At 41.7% G+C, this 17,647-nt stretch overlaps 1 protein-coding gene across 1 annotated transcript in view; it reads right to left on the minus strand.

Moving 5' to 3' along the window:
• tgfbr1b (transforming growth factor, beta receptor 1 b) overlaps positions 1-17,647 on the minus strand; it is an 89,429-nt gene that overhangs the window by 59,411 nt on the left and 12,371 nt on the right. Inside the window, 1 exon segment of the mRNA XM_030756322.1 lies at positions 1,260-1,508. Within this exon segment, the coding sequence (XP_030612182.1) occupies positions 1,260-1,508 (249 nt within the window).

The following is a 17,647-nucleotide window of genomic DNA, read 5'->3' on the forward strand; positions in this document are numbered from 1 at the left end:
GAAGGGGACAGCACACACACACACACACACCCCCAAAGCTCGATTCATCCTTTAGTGACTTCTAGCGACTTTTGAGACAACCCACAAAAGCTGGCAACACTGCCAGCCGCCGATTGCCAGATTATGCCCAAATATACAGGCCAGCATATATGAAAACAGGCCAAATCCATCATAGTTTTCTGCAGTTTACTGCATATGGTTTCTATTTTTGGCTGCTTTCCACTCCTGCTGCACCACACTCACAGCTTGTTCCTGTCTAATATCGTCAGTAGAGTCATTTTGTGAATCGATGATGGCCAATTTTAGAGAATTTTGTGAGGCATTTGATCTGATCTGCCAGACCTGAGGACATATCCTGCTGACCACACAATGGTGCAGTGGTGTGGATGCCTCGACCATCGGCAGTCAGACGGCAGCGCTCAGCTATTTGAAAAGCGCACACTGGGTGTTACCCCCTGTCTTACACTTTTTATGCTCCGAAAAATGTCGATATTTGTTAAGCGTCCCTTACCAAAGTCGCACTAAACATTTTGACAGATTTTTGAGTGCAGTGTACCACATAAAATTGGTTCAAGGTCAGTAAGCAAAACAAGAATTCATACATACGGTGCACCAGACTATAAGGCGCACTGCCGATTTTAAAGAAAATTTCAGGACACAGTACAAGTTTTAGGAAGCAGGGAAAAGGGTGGTCTTTTTACACTTTGGAAAATGTTGATAATTGTGAATGACCCCTTACTCTGGTTATTTTTGTCTATTTTATTTGGTGATCTCAAACATGTACAGTACCAGTCAAAGGGTGGACCAAGACTGGTAGAGTAAATGTGAAAAAAATGTTAAAAAATCAAAAAGGGGGGGAAATACTTTTTCACAGCACTGTATATCCTCAATCTTTTTCTTTCAATTACTACATACAGTGTCATGTTAATATGAGTATAGGAACAAAGATGAATTAACTGACACCTTCTCCTTTATCCTCAACTCTTTCCTCATCACAACACACCAGTAAAGCACCAATCTGTCAACAACCCACTCTCAACTTGTGAACAAGGCCCCAAGACCCCTTCTTTTTAAAGCTCTTTCTCTCCCTTTCCATTTTGTTTCTTTTAACACGAAGCTACCTACAGTAATTTAACAACTTGTCATCAATTGTAATAAGAGGAAGACATGAGGAGCCAATACACTCACAAATATGGCTTCTTCCATATAACTTTAGCTCTTGAAATTTGCATCGTCTTTTTTTTTTTTTTTTTTCTTACCTGGGAAGGACATATTAGGCTCTTTGTTGCAATAGTCTGTGGTACAACACAACGGGTAAATGCCGCTGTCGTGTTTGGCGGACGGAGCACAGATGAAGGGTCGGTCTCGTGGGATGAGATCATTTTCATGCACACACTGGCGCTGCTCGGTGGTCAGCCGGCTGCCTGACTTATGGATGGCGACAAAGCAGATGCCATCTGTTGTGCAGCTGGAGTTGGCACTGCAGCGGTCACAGTAACAATGCAGTGCTAGAGGAGGAAGAGGGTGGGGAAAGGGTTGGAGTTAGCTTTTTTTTATGAAAGAAAAAAAAACAAAACAAAACAAAAAATCAGTATGTCATGGTACACAGAAGGCTTGATGGAGAAATAAACAGCAGTAAAAAAGAATCTGCCAAAAACCAGACAAAGCTGCAGACCAGCCTAAAAGCCACCAGTCCTAGGAGTTTTACCTTAACACAATCACATTTTATTAGTGCTTAATTGGGATATTCTGTGCTGCATGGCTGGGGTACCTGTCAGATTTTTTTTTCTCTGAGGCCCTCAAGGAAAAAAAAAAAAAAAAAAAAAAAAAACTTGGATATTCCTCTATACACATACAGCACCCTAAAATCAATCCACCCTGAATAATGCAAACAGTATATCTAAATACAGACACACAAAGAATAGTATTTGCTGTGTCATGCTGTTGTGTGCTTGCCAAATCTTTAAAAAAGTGAGTGAGGACGAGCTTACATATTTTTATACAGTTACATTGTTTTAAATGAAAAAAGAAAAAAAAAGAAAAATAAGCAAAAAAAAAAAAAAAAAAAAAAAAAAAAAAGCTATTGGCCAGATTGTTATCTTGTCAGCCCTGAATGTCCCAAATTTCCAAATCGGTGCTTCTCTACTGATGTTGGGATGAATTAAATTCCTTTTGTTTGGGCCACAATGGTTTAATTAAAAAACAAAATAAAGCCCCCAAAATGTATCTTCCTCCAGATGTTTGTTGGAGGGACTCTTGGCTGACATTAGTAAGACCAACAATATGCTATTTCAGTTTACAGCCCTGCAAGCCCCACACCAACAGTTATTTCTGCCACTAGCCCTAGTGACAGTGCACAGCAACAACAATATGTAGACATGCGTCTGCAAAACTCTGAGTACGGACACCAGTACAGTACTAGGCCATCATTCATATTTCAGTTGGCCTCATTACTGTAACTTTGCTGTCAAATGTAGAAGATTCTTTTATATAGTTTTTGTTTTGTTTTGCTTGAAATGACGATCTCTAGTAGATATACCTAAATTTTTGTGTAAAAGCTCTCCAAATGAGTGCAATATAAGAAAGGAAATAAAAGCTAGGTCATGCATATATGTATGACGAGTTCTCTCTGCTTCCTCCTCAAATCTGCAAAGTTGGTACAGGTGCCCAGCTAATGACCCACACTAGATCAAAGAGGCGGCAACGTGTTAAACTGCTTAACAACAATAAATATGTTCAGAGAACTAGTGGATTCAATTACAATCAACTGGGGCTACAACGATTCCTCGAGTAACTTGAATAATTCGATTAAAAAAAAAAAAAACTCCGACACAAATTTGTTGCTTCAATGCTTTGTTTAAACTCTGTAGCTCAGCGTATTTAGGAGGACAATTGTGAATACAAAGCATTACATTAAGCTCATGCAGCCCACAATTTTTCAACATAAACAATGATAACACAACAGCAGCAGTTGTTTTACATGCAGTCTCTCTTCCCACGCACAGCAAGTGCAAAGAGAGAGCTGTTATTGAGATGGTGAGCTCAGGTGGAGTGAAAGTAGGTCTGGACCAAAAATGATATCGATATTGTTTAGCTGAATGGCAATATACAATATGTAACTCGATATTTTTTATTCCCAAAAGGTATAAACAGAAAGGCACTTCTGAGTCAAAGCTACATGTTCCAAATGTCACACAGGCACTTTTATTAACATTCAGCTATAGAGGTACATGAGAATCCACTCACAAATAAACTATTGGCATTTTTAAATAATAATGCTCCTCAAATTATTGCTTTTTTCCTCCATAACAACAGACTCACAGCTGTGCTTATTAAAATGTAAACAGAGCAAAAATAGAAAAAAGTTGACTTATTCTTTAAATAAGTTTCCAGTCTCCAGTGAAGTAGATTTCACCAAAGTGCTTCCTACTGTGTGCACTCCTGTACATCTAGTACACTCTGCAAATAATAAAACACGTAAACAGACTGAATGTACAAAATTCCATCCTTCATTTAGTAAGGTTCTAGCTAGCTGCGCCTGGCTGAGGCGCCGTCACGCCGGCTGAAGACTTCAGCCGTTATCTAACAGTTAGCTAGGGACGCGGCCGTTAGCATTAGCATTGGTATGCATAGTGGAAAAGATTAGTGCTCAGACCTTTTGTCTGGATTTGTTTACATTATTCTGCTGCTTATCTGCGACTGAATTTGAACAATCTCCAAATAACTGAGCATTGTTTTTCTTTTTACCGTATTTTTGGACCATAAGGCGCACTGCATTATAAGGCGCACTATCAATGAACCGGTCTATTTTCACACATAAGGCGCACCAGGTTATAAGGCGCACGATAAAACATATGTAGAGCGAAACAAAAGCATAAGGTAAGTCCAACTTTATTCAACACATTCACAATAACTCAGAATATTGTTCAGTTGTAACAAATGCAGAAAAATACCCTCACATTTTAAATTCCTCATCTTCAGTGTCTGAGTTGAACAGTTGGGCGATTTCGGCATCAAGCATGCCGGGTTCCCTCTCGTCATTATCCGAGTCAGTCTCATTGTTGTTACTGTTTTGTTTTGGTTGCGGCACACAGCAACCATTTAATTGTTAATAAAAGAGCAACTGAACACCTGTCTATTTACAGATATAAGCAAAGAAAAACATTAAAAAAAAAAACAAAAAAAAACACCACCACCAGAAACCTGAAAACTCCTCTGTCACCGTGTTTTGTGTACATACAGCGCTCGTACCGTGTCCCGTCATACGCTGTGGCATCGCCCGGATCTCTCTTTGGCACCGAGGGAGACAGCACACACACACACCCCCAGACCTCAATTAGTCCTTTAGCAACTTTGGAGACAGCCAACAGCGAGTTTTGTTGCACAAAAGTTGGCAACAGGGCCGGCCGCTGATCGCTAGATTACGCATAAATAGCATAAATGAAAGTAGACCAGGAACATCCATCCATCCATCCATTTTCTTCCGCTTATCCGGGGCCGGGTCGCGGGGGCAGAAGCCTAAGCAGAGAAGCCCAGGCTTCCCTCTCCCCAGCCACCTCCTCCAGCTCATCCGGAGGGACCCCAAGGCGTTCCCAGGCCAGCCGAGATACATAATCTCTCCAGCGTGTCCTGGGTCTACCACGGGGCCTCTTCCCGGTGGGACATGCCCGGAACACCTCACCCAGGAGGCGGCCAGGAGGCATCCTAATCAGATGCCCGAGCCACCTCAACTGGCTCCTTTCGATGTGGAGGAGCAGCGGCTCTACTCTGAGCCCCTCCCGGATGGCCGCACTCCTCACCTTATCTCTAAGGGAAAGGCCAGCCACCCTTCGAAGGAAACTCATTTCTGCCGCTTGTATTCGCGATCTTATTCTTTCGGTCACTACCCAAAGCTCGTGACCATAGGTGAGGGTAGGAACGTAGATCGACCGGTAAATCGAGAGCTTCGCTTTTACGCTAAGCTCCCTCTTCACCACGACGGACCGGTGCAGCGTCCGCATCACTGCAGAAGCAGCCCCGATCCGCCTGTCGATCTCCCGTTCCCTTCTCCCATCACTCGTGAACAAGACCCCGAGATACTTAAACTCCTCCACTTGAGGCAAGAACTCGTTCCTGAGCCGGAGATGGCACTCCACCCTTTTCCGGCTGAGGACCATGGCCTCAGACTTAGAGGTGCTGATTCTCATGCCAGCCGCTTCACACTCGGCTGCGAACCGTTCCACTGCGAGCTGGAGGCCCCCCCCTGATGAAGCCAACAGAACCGCATCATCTGCAAAAAGCAGAGATGAGACTCTGAGGCCACCAAGGAAGAAGCCTTCCGCCACCTGGCTACGCCTAGAAATTCTGTTCCTAGAAATTCCTAGAAATTCCTAGAAAGAATTATGAACAGAATCGGTGACAAAGGGCAGCCCTGACGGAGTCCAACACCCACAGGAAACGAATCCGACTTATTACCGGCTATACGGACCAAGCTCTCACTGTGGTTGTACAAGGACTGAATGACCCGCAACAATGGGCCAGACACCCCATACTCCCGCAGAACCTCCCAAAGGACACCCCGAGGGACACGGTCGAGACCAGGAACATGTAGAATAAAATCCATCATCGTTTTCTCCGGTTTACTGCGTACGGTTTCTATTTTTGGAACAATGCTTCCACTTCATTTTGAATTTATCTCCGGCAGCTTTGACTGCTTTCCACACCTGCTGCGCTGCACTCACACCTTGTTCCTGTCTAATATCGTCAGTAGAGTCATTTTGTGAATCTAAGATGGACTATTTTAGAGAATTGAATGAGGCCTTTGACCTGATCTGCCAGACCGGAGAAAATATCGCTGCAGACCACGCAATGGTGCAGTGGTGTGGATTCCTTGGCCATCGGCGGTCAGACGGCAGTGCTCAACTATTTGAAAACTGTACGCTGTGTGTAGCGTGATGGGAGATGGTCAGGTGTTTCACGTAATATGCCACGAGTGTCTGTGCTGTAGTAGTGACTGGAGCATAATCATGTAATACTCTTCCATATCACTAGACTAGATAGCAGCAGGTAGCAAATTGCATTGTACATAGAGACAAGAGAATTGAGCTGCTTTTCCATACTGAACAACTCTCCGCGGGTCGACTCGACTCGCTGCGATTTGACGGCATCTCCATTAGAATCAGGTAAACTTTGCCGGTCCTTTTTCCTTACTCACTCACCCGAGGTTTTAAGTGATCCGAGGCGATACAAAAATGTGACGCGGAGAACAGCATGCCACTGACTGGCGAGGGAGTGTCGTCACTAGCAGAGGCATGAGAGCGACTCCTTTACCAGAATCATTTTTAAAACCCCACAGCAAGAAACTGGAGGCATGCAAAGCACCGGTTAAATGCCCAGACTGACAGTTTGCAGCGGTAGTTTTGCAACATGAGAGCCATCTGAAACGCTCACACAGCATAAATATTATAACCCTATACTGCCGGGCGATCCCCACTACTAGCCGAACAGCTGGTTAGCACAGAGCCTGAGGCGGCTGATCAAAGGAAATTTGAGTTATCGTAATAACGCGACTGTTTGTCCTATCGGAAAAATTCAAACGGTTTCTGAAAGCTGAGAAACTGCACTTCACAACCAATATAGGGTATTACTGTGGTGTTATTATGCAAATTGTTGCCATAACTCCGCGAATGGCGGTGATAGGTTCAGATCATACAACAATTCCAACAGGCGGCACTTTTGAAGTACACTGAGCCGATTGTGTTCGGTGGTATAGGGTTATAGTTAACAATGATAACCTTCATCCATTAAAACATTGTACGGGGACTTATGCATGATGATGATATTAAAGCTCACAGTATTAGCTGTGAGCTTGCCTCTATCTCATGTATTGTTGTGTTGTGTTGTGGTAATGGTAAATGGTAAATGGACTAGTTCTTATATAGCACTTTTCTACTCAGATATGAGCACTCAAAGCGCTTAGAATGCTTTTGGACAGAAGTTTGCAAAACACTTTGAAGTTTTCTACTATAAGACCAAATTGTTGTGGCATTTGTTATGTTCAAGCTGTGTTTTTGAAGTCCATCCATCCATCCATCCATCCATCCATTCGCTTCCGCTTATCCTGTTCAGGGTCGCGGGGGGGCTGGAGCCTATCCCAGCTGTCATAGGGCGAGAGGCAGGGGTACACCCTGAACAGGTCGCCAGCCTGTCACAGGGCCAACACAGAGAGACGAACGACCTTTCACACTCACATTCACACTCTCATTCACACCTATGGGCAATTTAGAATAGCCAATTAACCTAACCCCAGAAGATATATATTATATGATAAAGTTCTTTTTTGTGTTTATTTGATTCCTATTCAAGACACTTTGATAAGAATGACTATATTGTTAATATAGGCTACAGAGTATCATTTTTTAACATTTTTGGCTGGTGGTGTGCCTCGTGATTTTTTCAATGAAAAAAAAATGAACCTCGGCTCGAAAAAGGTTGAAAAACACTGGACTATATTAGGGATGGCACGATACCACTTTTTTATGTCCGATACCGATACCGATCTTTTAAATTTGGATATCGGCCGATACCGATATAAATCCGATATTTAAAATTTATCCAGGCATTTAAAAACAAAAAAAAATTTTAAAAAAAGAAGTCAACAGTCTCTCACACAACAAAATCAAAGTCTTTTAGTTGTCCCACATACAAGACTAAGGACCAGGGTGGACAGAGCTTTTTAGGCAGTGGCACCAAAGCTCTGGAACTGTTTACCACTCCAGCTCCATTTAGCTGTCTCTGTGGCATCATTTAAAAAATAGTTGAAAACTTTTCTGTTTAACCAGGCTTTCTGGTTTCTGACTTTATTTTTATTCTTTTAATATGGTAATGTTATTATGTTTTCAACATAGTGTTTTCTGGGGGTGGGGATGGGGGTTGATATTGTGTTTTAATTATTGTACAGTGCCTTTCTGACTGTGAAAAACGTTATATAAATAAATTTTACTTACTTACAACAATAACTATCACCTGAATCCTGTTGCTTCTGTGTGAGAAGGTGATGCATTGGCTTATGGTATGTTGCAAATTTCATTAGGGCTGCAACTATTGATTATTTAAGCAATTGACTATTCTATTTATATTGATTACCTAAGTAACTGGATAAGAAATTTTTTCAACGGTTCATCTGCATATTTTACCTTCTGTACTGTAGTTTTTCCCTGTGTGAAACAAACAGGGTGGATGGAGCAGCTACAGTTCTCTTTTCTTCACTTACTGATCAGGTGGTTGATGAAGGACCTCCAGCTGTTTCCCAGTAAAGGTTTATGGAGGTTACAGGGACGAAAAAGACGAAATAAAATTTCCTTCTGCTCCATCTGAGCCGGCTCCGCCTCTTTCCGCTTGTGCAGACAGACTGCTCGTAAATCAGCTGACTGCTGCTGTTTTGTCATCAGTGTTTATGTTGACAAACTAGGGGCTGCATGAGCGTAATCTTGTAATGCTTTATATTTACAAGCATTCTCCTAAATACGTTTCTACTGCAGGTCTATATTTAGTCACAAATCAGGGATTAAAGTATCAAAAATATTTTGACGGGGAAGGGGTTCTTCCGGTACCGGACGGTCACTAGTGCTAATAGCTGCGCTCGCTAGCAGTATGTTCGGGAGCTGAAGTACAGAAAAAAAAAATAACAGCTGATTCTCAGCACAGCGAGCACAACCCACAAACAAGACAGAGAGCGGTGGAGGCGGAAAAACATGTCAGCGATGATCGCTCACTGTCAAAGGGAATCCGTCGCAGAGACGGCGAACTTTATAGAATGTGCGGAGGGTTTTTTCCTAACTCCTGATCCCCCACTCCAATCCAGTAGGTGGTGGTAATGCAGCTCTAAGCTGGTTTGGTTAGCCGCAAACCCACAAGAAGAAGAAGACGACGGAGCACTGTAATGCAGCTAATGTGAGCGAAACGTTATTTAATGTATCGGATTACATTTTTTATTTCTCTCCGATATCCGATCCAGTAATTTAGGCCAGTATCGGACCGATACTGAATATCGGATCGGCGCATCCCTAGACTATATCGATATTTTCTCATCTTATATAGTATATGAAAATATACAATATAAGTATATGATATAGTATATGAAAATATTCAATATATCGCCCAGTCTTAAGTGAAAAGAAACATTTTTCTAGCATGCAAAATAGTAGTGCTTTTCCCTGTAACCACCATTAAAAACTTTACTGGAAAATAGCTGGAGGTCCTTCTTCATCCACCTGATCAACAAGTGCCAGCGTGAAGAAAAGAACTTTGCAGCTGCTCCATCCATGTTTGTTTCACACAGAGAAAAATCTGCAGTAAAGCTACGCAAGTTAAAATATGCAGATCAACAGTTAAAACAAAATTATTGATCCGAATAATCAATAGAAAACTCAATTACTAAAATAATCGACAGTTGCAGCCCTACAATCAACACTGCACGCCAGTTAAAATCTGGTAAGTAGCACAAAGATAAGAGATACGAGCTAGCTGGAAATGAATTTTGTTTCTTTTTTATATTTCTCCAATAAGATATTGTTTAAAGTGAAATAAATACTGATGTAAAATAGTGATGGGAATTCTGGATCTTTTCAGAGAGTCGGCTCTTTAGGCTCGGCTCCCAAAGAAGAGCCGACTCTTTTGGCTCCCAAATGGCTCCTTAGATTTTAATTTTTTTTTTTTAAAGTAATGAATTACTAATGTAAAAACATACATTAGGCCTATATAAAATGTTTCTTTATATACTCAACATATAATAGAGTGCTCCAAATACAAATTATAAAACAAAAGATTGGAAATCAGAAAAAACAAGGCCTTTGAGGACTTGATCCTGTTTCTCCTGCCTGATGACCTGCCCCGTTTTGTTCTTCTAATACCACTGAGGGATGAACAGTTCGTATATGCCTGTACAGGTTGTTTGTGGAGCCTGCTCAATATTAAATTTTAAATTGGCAATTTTCGCTTTCCTCTCCAATTAAGAGGAGTTAGCAAAATGTCAAAAAAGTAACTTAAAGGGCCAAATTGTCACATTTTTGACATCAAATCTTGGACCGGAAGTAGGGGGCGTGGCCAGATGCGGATCGCGAGTTTGAGACCCCTGACGATTATATGCTACTATTCATCTTAACCAATCATGTGCGGCTTCCACAAAAAAAAAAAAAAAGATCACGATCGACCCATCACTAATGTAAAAGTGCCTATTAAAAACACAAGCCAGCAGAGTGACAAAAGAAGTAAATGAAATAAATTTTTCATTCAGGCCTATTAAACTCTCCTTTTCGCTATGCTGCTTTTTAGAGCTGCATCAGTATGAGTTTGGGAACATGACACACATCCAGTGTGATCATTTGTTTTAAGTATTGTTGGTACTAGAGCCAAACACCTAGTTTTTCTTTGTAAATAAGGGACAACAGCAACACCATCAACTGTGTTATGAATGCTGACAATGTACATTTTGTCCACCAGATGGCACGCTGGAGCTGTCCTGTTTTTAACAAGGAGTGTACAAAAAGAAGGACACCAGCTCCACTTCCTCGCAGGATACTAAAGTACACCCAAAATTTCCCAGTTATGGGAGCTACCAATATTATTGGTGGAGCAAGAGGTGACACAGCAGTGATGTGAGGTGGAGTTGCTGCATTAAACTCCAACTGGATGTGACCCCAAATTAACAACAAAATTTAACTGTAACCTACTTACTGAAATTAGTACAATGCGTGTTCCTGAAAAATGTAATTTGATTACAAAACTGGCAAACTACTACATATAAATTCTTGGGGAATATTGGTTGGGCTTTATTCTGTATAGCCGTTACTTCCAGAGCGCAAGAAGGCATTGAAGCCACAGGTCAAAGCATTTTGAAGCAGCTCAGACATCATGGGGGGGAAGCAATATGCTTAATGTAAGGAAGGCAACTTGTCAGTCCCTCGGGTAGGAATGGCACACTCGATACAGATGTTTTGACACTCTGCCTATCTTCTGAAGTGCAGCTGTTTCTAAATAGTGCTCCGAAATCTGGTTCAATGCACCCTAATGACGTGACCATTCTAAGCGAGGCTTTTGTGTGTTTCACCCCTGCTGTTTCCAGCCAGCCGAGGGGCCAGGAATCCCCTTTTTTCTTTTTAAGTGAACCTGTTATTTTGGACTAGGCCTTGTAATTTAATTTGCTTTAAAAGTAGCTGCACAAGCTGAAGTAACCTCTATTTATTTTCAAAGTGAGTGGAGGTATGACCTGCATCAACCCTCTGCTCTGTGTTCTCCTCAGTCTTGATGGTTACCACGATCACTGCAGAAGCTGTAACTCAGTCTAACTGAATAATTAAACTGAGCTCGCACTGCAGTAGTTTACTGGTGATGTGGGTGTTTTTCATTACCAAAATGTATGACTTGTGTAACCTATAATGTTAGCATTTATTTTACAGAAGGAAAAAATTTAGTTTTTTCTTAATTCAAACATTTATTTTTGAATGAATAGAAAATAAAGCCAAATGCTACACCAGCTTCTATCTTTGTTCCACAATTTGTAGAACAAACCTGATGATACAAATTCCCAGAAAGCTTAAAAGTCAACCAAACATATGCAAACTTTTCTATTTTCCCCAAGGGTGCAAAAAAATTGAAACTGACTCACCCCAAAGACAGTTGTGTAGTTATCACAATAAACATAGCATCTTTTCAATGTATGTTTTATTTTATAAATTGGTTTATTGTGATTCCACTGAACTACTAAGAACTACTGAAACAGCCTCACGAATGTTAACAGAGAGAAAATAGTATTCGATGCAGCACTCTGTTCACTACAGTCACAGCTTGCTGTCTTTACCAGTCTCTGTTTCTGCAGAACGTGTTGATCATAATTACTGATTGTCAGGTATAATCAGTAGCTTTGTTTGGACATGTCTGCAGGGCTTGTCTGTGTCATTGTTTCATAGAACAGCATTATCAAGATGTGGCGATAACCAAATTAGCCAGCAGGTGTCACTGTACAGATGGGTTTCTGATTGTTTTGAAGCTTCGATACAATTCTGACACAAATGCTTCGAATATTTCAATGTTTCACAAAGCCTCAGTTTGCTCATCACTACTCTCGGGCTTCAAGCTATTAGCAGCGGTGTTATGGAGGTCTGTGAATAAATCAGGTCTCACTCCCAGTGTGTCTGTCTATACACAGTGTCCTTGCCCCCACAGGGCAGACAACTGAAAGGCTACTATCATTATGTAGCTCAGAAAAACGTCACGGATGGCTGCTTGGGTTAAAGCAGTGTATCCCAAACTGTGGGGTCATGATAGGTGGGGCGCAAACAACCTGGGAGAAAAGTCATGCGGAACAAATGCCAAAAAACAAAAACTGCAACTTAAAGGCGTGGCGTATTGTGCCATCAAACGTGTCTTTCAGCAGTTGCCTGTATGTATGTATTTCCATTGTTTTGTCTAGACATGTGCGACATAACTGCATAATACAGTTCAGCTGGATCAATAGACAGGGCTCATCTATGTGAGGTAAGGCTGAGTCAGAGCATTCTCCTGTCAGCTGGCTTTTATTTAGCTGGCTCCAGCTGGTGGTGTCCACTGTGCTCTCTCGCTCTCTCTCTCTCTCACGCTCTCTCGTGCTCTCTCTCTCTCTCTCTCTCTCTCTCGTGCTCTCTCTCTCTCACGCTCTCGTGCTCTCTCTCTCTCTCTGTCTCTCTCGTGCTCTCTCTCTCTCTCTCTCTCTCTGTCTCTCTCGTGCTCGCTCTCTCTCTCTCTCTCGGGCTCGCTCTCTCTGTCTCTCTCTCTCTCTCTCACACTCTCTCTGTCTCTCTCTCTCTGTCTCTCTCGTGCTCTCTCTCTCTCTGTCTCTCTCGTGCTCTCTCTCTGTCTCTCTCGTGCTCTCTCTCTCTCTCGTGCTCTCTCTCACACAGACACTCACACACCTCATGATGGATACAGATTGTGCAGCATGTTGAAATTATGTTTCCAAAGACAGTTGCATTAAAGATATAACAAATGGATGCTTTCCTAGTAAGCTTCGCATTGGCTGTACCTGTTGTCCTCGTTTCTCTTACTGGTGTCATATGTAACTTCCCGCTGCACAATGGGTGTCGTAATGCTACAGTGCATCTGGGCTGGAAGAAGGTATAATGCTAACAGTGTGACACAGATCAACAGAGCAACAGAGGTGTGGTAGCTCTTCACCCACAAAGATAGTGAAAGGATAGAAACATGTTAGTGGTCAATATAAGTCCCACCTGTATTAGAGAAAACCTCACACAGTGATAAAATATCAGTCAAACTGTAAATCAGTACACATTCAAAGATGAATGTCAGCTGAATATGTACAGTGACTTTCCCCTCAATGTTTTTGTTGTTGTGTTGTTTTTGTTGTAGTACATCTTGTACATTGTGCTTACATGTTTCGGATCAAACAAATTTTTAAATTAGACAAAGATAATCCAAGTAAATACAAAATGTAATTTTTAAATGTCGTTGACATCTATCAGTCTAAAAAGGGTTACAAAGCCATGTCTAAGGGTTTGGGACTCCAGCGAACCACGGTGAGCACTATAATCCACAAATGGAGAAACATCCTAGGGGTGGCCAGCCTACCAGAATCACCAGAGATCTCATCAATGACTCATCCAGGTTGTCACAAAGAACCCAGAGCAGCATCTGGAATTGCAGGCCTCACCTGCCTCACTTAAGGTCAGTGTTCCTGATTCAACAATGAGAAAGTCTGGGCAAAAATGGCATCCACATGAGAGTTCCAAGGCAAAAACCAGTGATGACCAAAAAGACGGAAAGGTTCACCTCACATTTGCCAAAAACACATCTTGATGATCCCCAAGACCTTTGGAAAAATATTCTGTGGACTGACGAGATAAAAGTTTAATTTTTTGGAAGGTTTGCATCCCATTACATCTGGTGTAAAACTAAGGCAGGATTTTGGAGAAAAAACATCAGTCAAGTGTGATGGTAGTGTGATTGTCTGAGGCTGCTTTGCTGGACCTGGACAACTGATTGATGTAACCATGAATTCTGCTCTCTACCAAAAATTCTAAAGGAGAATATCGGGCTATCAGTTTGTGCGTTGAAGCTTAAGCACATGTTGACTGTCCAGCACAACAACAATCCAAAACACACCAGGAAGACCATATCTGAATGGCTCCAGGGAAAAAAAAAAGGTTTTGGAGTGGCCTAGTCAAAATCCAGACTTAAATCCAATTGAATGTTTTGGCATGACCTTAAAACAGGCCATTTATGAGCACCAGGGTGTCTAACTGGTTGAGCAGGCGACCAATGTCTGCTGCGTGGCAGTATGGGCAGCATCCCGACCTGACGCCATTTATACGTGAGGATCTTCCCCCATCTCTCCTCCCACTTTCCTGTCACACTCCACTATACACTATCAAATAAAGCCTTAAAAGGCCAAAAAAACGTATGTAAAAAAAAAAGAAAAAATTATTAAAAACAGGCCATTAATGCTTGAAAACCATACAATATATATAAATTCCCCACTCGCCCTGCAGGTGGTCTTTTGGTCCTCCAAGCTTCAGTCCTCAACCAGGCCTGTGAGCTTGAACGTGCCCTATTTATTTATTCATATTTATTAGTGCCCCCTCAACTCAGATTTTCCACTCTGAAAGTCGGCACAAACCAAGGCTGCATTGTTTAGGTGGAAACTGGAATACAAGCTCGGCACTGTGGTGTTCAAACTTACACTATAACACATTCAAAACACTGTCTTTGACACTGGGCTAACTGGAAATCAATCATTACCACTTTTGAACAGTTTGGTGAGAGCACCACGACCCTTTACATCTTTATAAAATAATGTATTTTTAACATAACCTGCCACAACCATACCACCTGGCTGTCATATCAGTGAATGGCTAGTTCTTATATAGAATTTTTCTACTGTGTCTGAGCACTCAAAGCGCTTATCCAACATGTTTACATTTATCCCATTCACACCCATTCATACAAGCACTTCCATGATTAACTAAGCTAAGTGCTTTTATTATCTTCATTCAGACACATTCACACTCCAACGCTTGTGTCAGAGAGCAACTTGTGGTTCAGTATTTTGCCCAAGGACGCTTTGGCATGAACCCTGGAGCAGCCAGGAATTGAACCGCCCACCTTCCGATTGGTAGGTGACCTGCTCTATCTCCTGAGCTACAGCCAGAGAAAGCTGATGCAGATTCTTGTTCCCACAAAGTCTGCATGGTCAAACAGATTGAGAATGAATAGGGAGGAGAAGGCAGGACATCTGTCCAAGGTCCTGCTCTTATAAATATGCAGCAGCCTGGTCTAAAGGTTAGACAGCCAACACCCTGCCAGCTGCTCATCCCAGACACTATCTTTTCAGAGGGCCAAGTCAAAGTAGAGCCTATGATCGAGGAGTCCAAATAATCAAAATTGTATTCCAAATGTCTTTTTTATAGTCTGCCAGCAGACTATAAAAAGTTAGACAGCACACGTCTTTGTTGTTTGCAACAAGCTTCTGCTTCAAATCCAGCCTGGTAAATGCTGGTAGAAAAGCTACCCCAATCCATTGAGGAGATCCAGATTTATACATCCGGCTGCACAATTTATTGTTTCAGCATAAACAATGCAACATGTACACAGTCACAATTAGGGTTGCAACAATTCCTTGGGTAACTCAAATAATTCAATTATAAAAAAAAAATCCTTGACGCAAATTTTTTGCTTCAACGCTTTGTTTAAACTCTGCAGCACTCAGGTGTCACCATTAAAGTGTTTCACCCACATGGATTTTCCTGGGTGATTTTCGTCGTTTGGAAAAACGTCCCTTTAACACCGAGTGGCTCATCATTGACATGTTTTTCCACGCCTTCACTGCCCTCTACACTCGTGTGTGTGTGTGTTGTGCTGGGCAGTGATTTTCAGCAGTTTACTATCATTTGGTAGTGATGGGAAACCCTGTTCGGGGCTCCGTCAGAATATTTTTTTTGATTCTTGATTCTTTGATTCTTGAATAGTGACCTAAAATACAGCTGCAATAGAAACGTATTTAGGAGGACCCTTGTGAATACAACGCATTATAACATTAAGCTCATGCACCCCCAGTTTTTTAACAAAAATACTGATAACACAACAGCAGCAGCTGCTTTACATGCACTTTGCCTGCACACGTGGTACACGCAAAGAGGCGGTGCCGTTACCAAGATGATGTGTTCAGGTAGCGTGAAAGGAAACGTTTTTCTAGCATCCAAAGCAGCAGTGCTTGTTCCTGTAACCACCATTAAACCTTTACTGGGAAACAGCTGGAGGTCCTTCATCAACTACCTGATCGGTAAGTGTCAATGTGGAGAAAAGAGAACTTTGTAGCTGCTCCATCTACCGCTGTTTGTCACACACACAGCATAAAATCTGCTGCAATTCTACAGGTAACAGGTGTATCGGCAGGTGATTGCTGCTGTTAAAGGGTTAAGCTACCAGACAGGAAAGGTTTTAAAATAAATAAGTAATGACTGAAAAGTGTAGTACATTGAGCCATGCATTATGAACAATGCACATGGTGCTGCAATTCATGAAACCCATTACAATAAAAGTTAAAATCTAAAATGACAACAAAACAATAAATCATCCATCCATTTTCTTCTGCTTATCCAAGGCCGATTCGTGGATAAGATTCCTCTTTGACTATTCTACGCACACTACTGTCTAATCTTGACAGTCCAGGAGCAGGGTAGACTGACAAATTATATCACTTTCACACAACACAGAGACAGAGCAAGTGAACGAGAGAGCAAGTGAATGAGAGAGCATGAGAGTGAAACAGAAGCAGGACTCACGCAAGAGGCAGAGGGTGGATAGAACCAGAGGTATTTAATGGAGGCCAGAGTTGTTTGCTGTTGTAATAATTCTCTTGTCTTGTATTAAAGTCCTGTCCTACAGCACAGATTAAGTGAGATATAAGATCTATTTACTCCCGGGTACAACATTTCATTAGCCTCATTTATACAAGGAGCACAAAGAATGCCTCAGCAACAGCAGCCACTATACAAAGACTGAAAGAACAAATTGTCATCAAGACAGGAAGAGTACACTTTCACTAATATAACAAGGGAAGAATACAGTCAATGTAAAAGATGGACACTGATTCCTGCTCAGCAGAATTAAGTGTAAGTGCCTTAAATCTGAATTCTGTCTGAAGACCCACCCATTCTCATCACATCTGGTTTCTTGCAACCAGACGCTGGAAATGTTCATTTTAAGGCTTCAGGACATAAGTTCAGAACCCAACAGTTAATATCACAGTGGCTATGTTGATCTTTCATTCTGTATATGACGAAATATGAAAAAAAAAAAAAAAAAACTACATAGTAGCTAGGGCCGCAACGATTCATCGACATAAACGATGATGTCGACTACAAAAATTTGTCGACGTGGAATTTCATCATCGAAGCATCATATTTTTAAACCCATCCATGTATTTTGTTCCGCTTATCGTGTGACTTTGTAATTGCAATACACTACAGGAAGATATGGGGGCAGTATTTCCTCCATTGTCTGCCAGCAACAACAATACCAACAAAGTAACAATAGCGTAACGCTAGTGGAACAGAGAGGAGGGTGGAGAAAATTAAAGAAAATGGAGACAGACTGTCAAAGGTGTAGGAGCAGTTGA

This window comes from Archocentrus centrarchus, chromosome 20 (assembly GCF_007364275.1).
Source record: "Archocentrus centrarchus isolate MPI-CPG fArcCen1 chromosome 20, fArcCen1, whole genome shotgun sequence".
In the NCBI taxonomy this organism is placed as follows: Eukaryota; Metazoa; Chordata; class Actinopteri; order Cichliformes; family Cichlidae; genus Archocentrus; species Archocentrus centrarchus.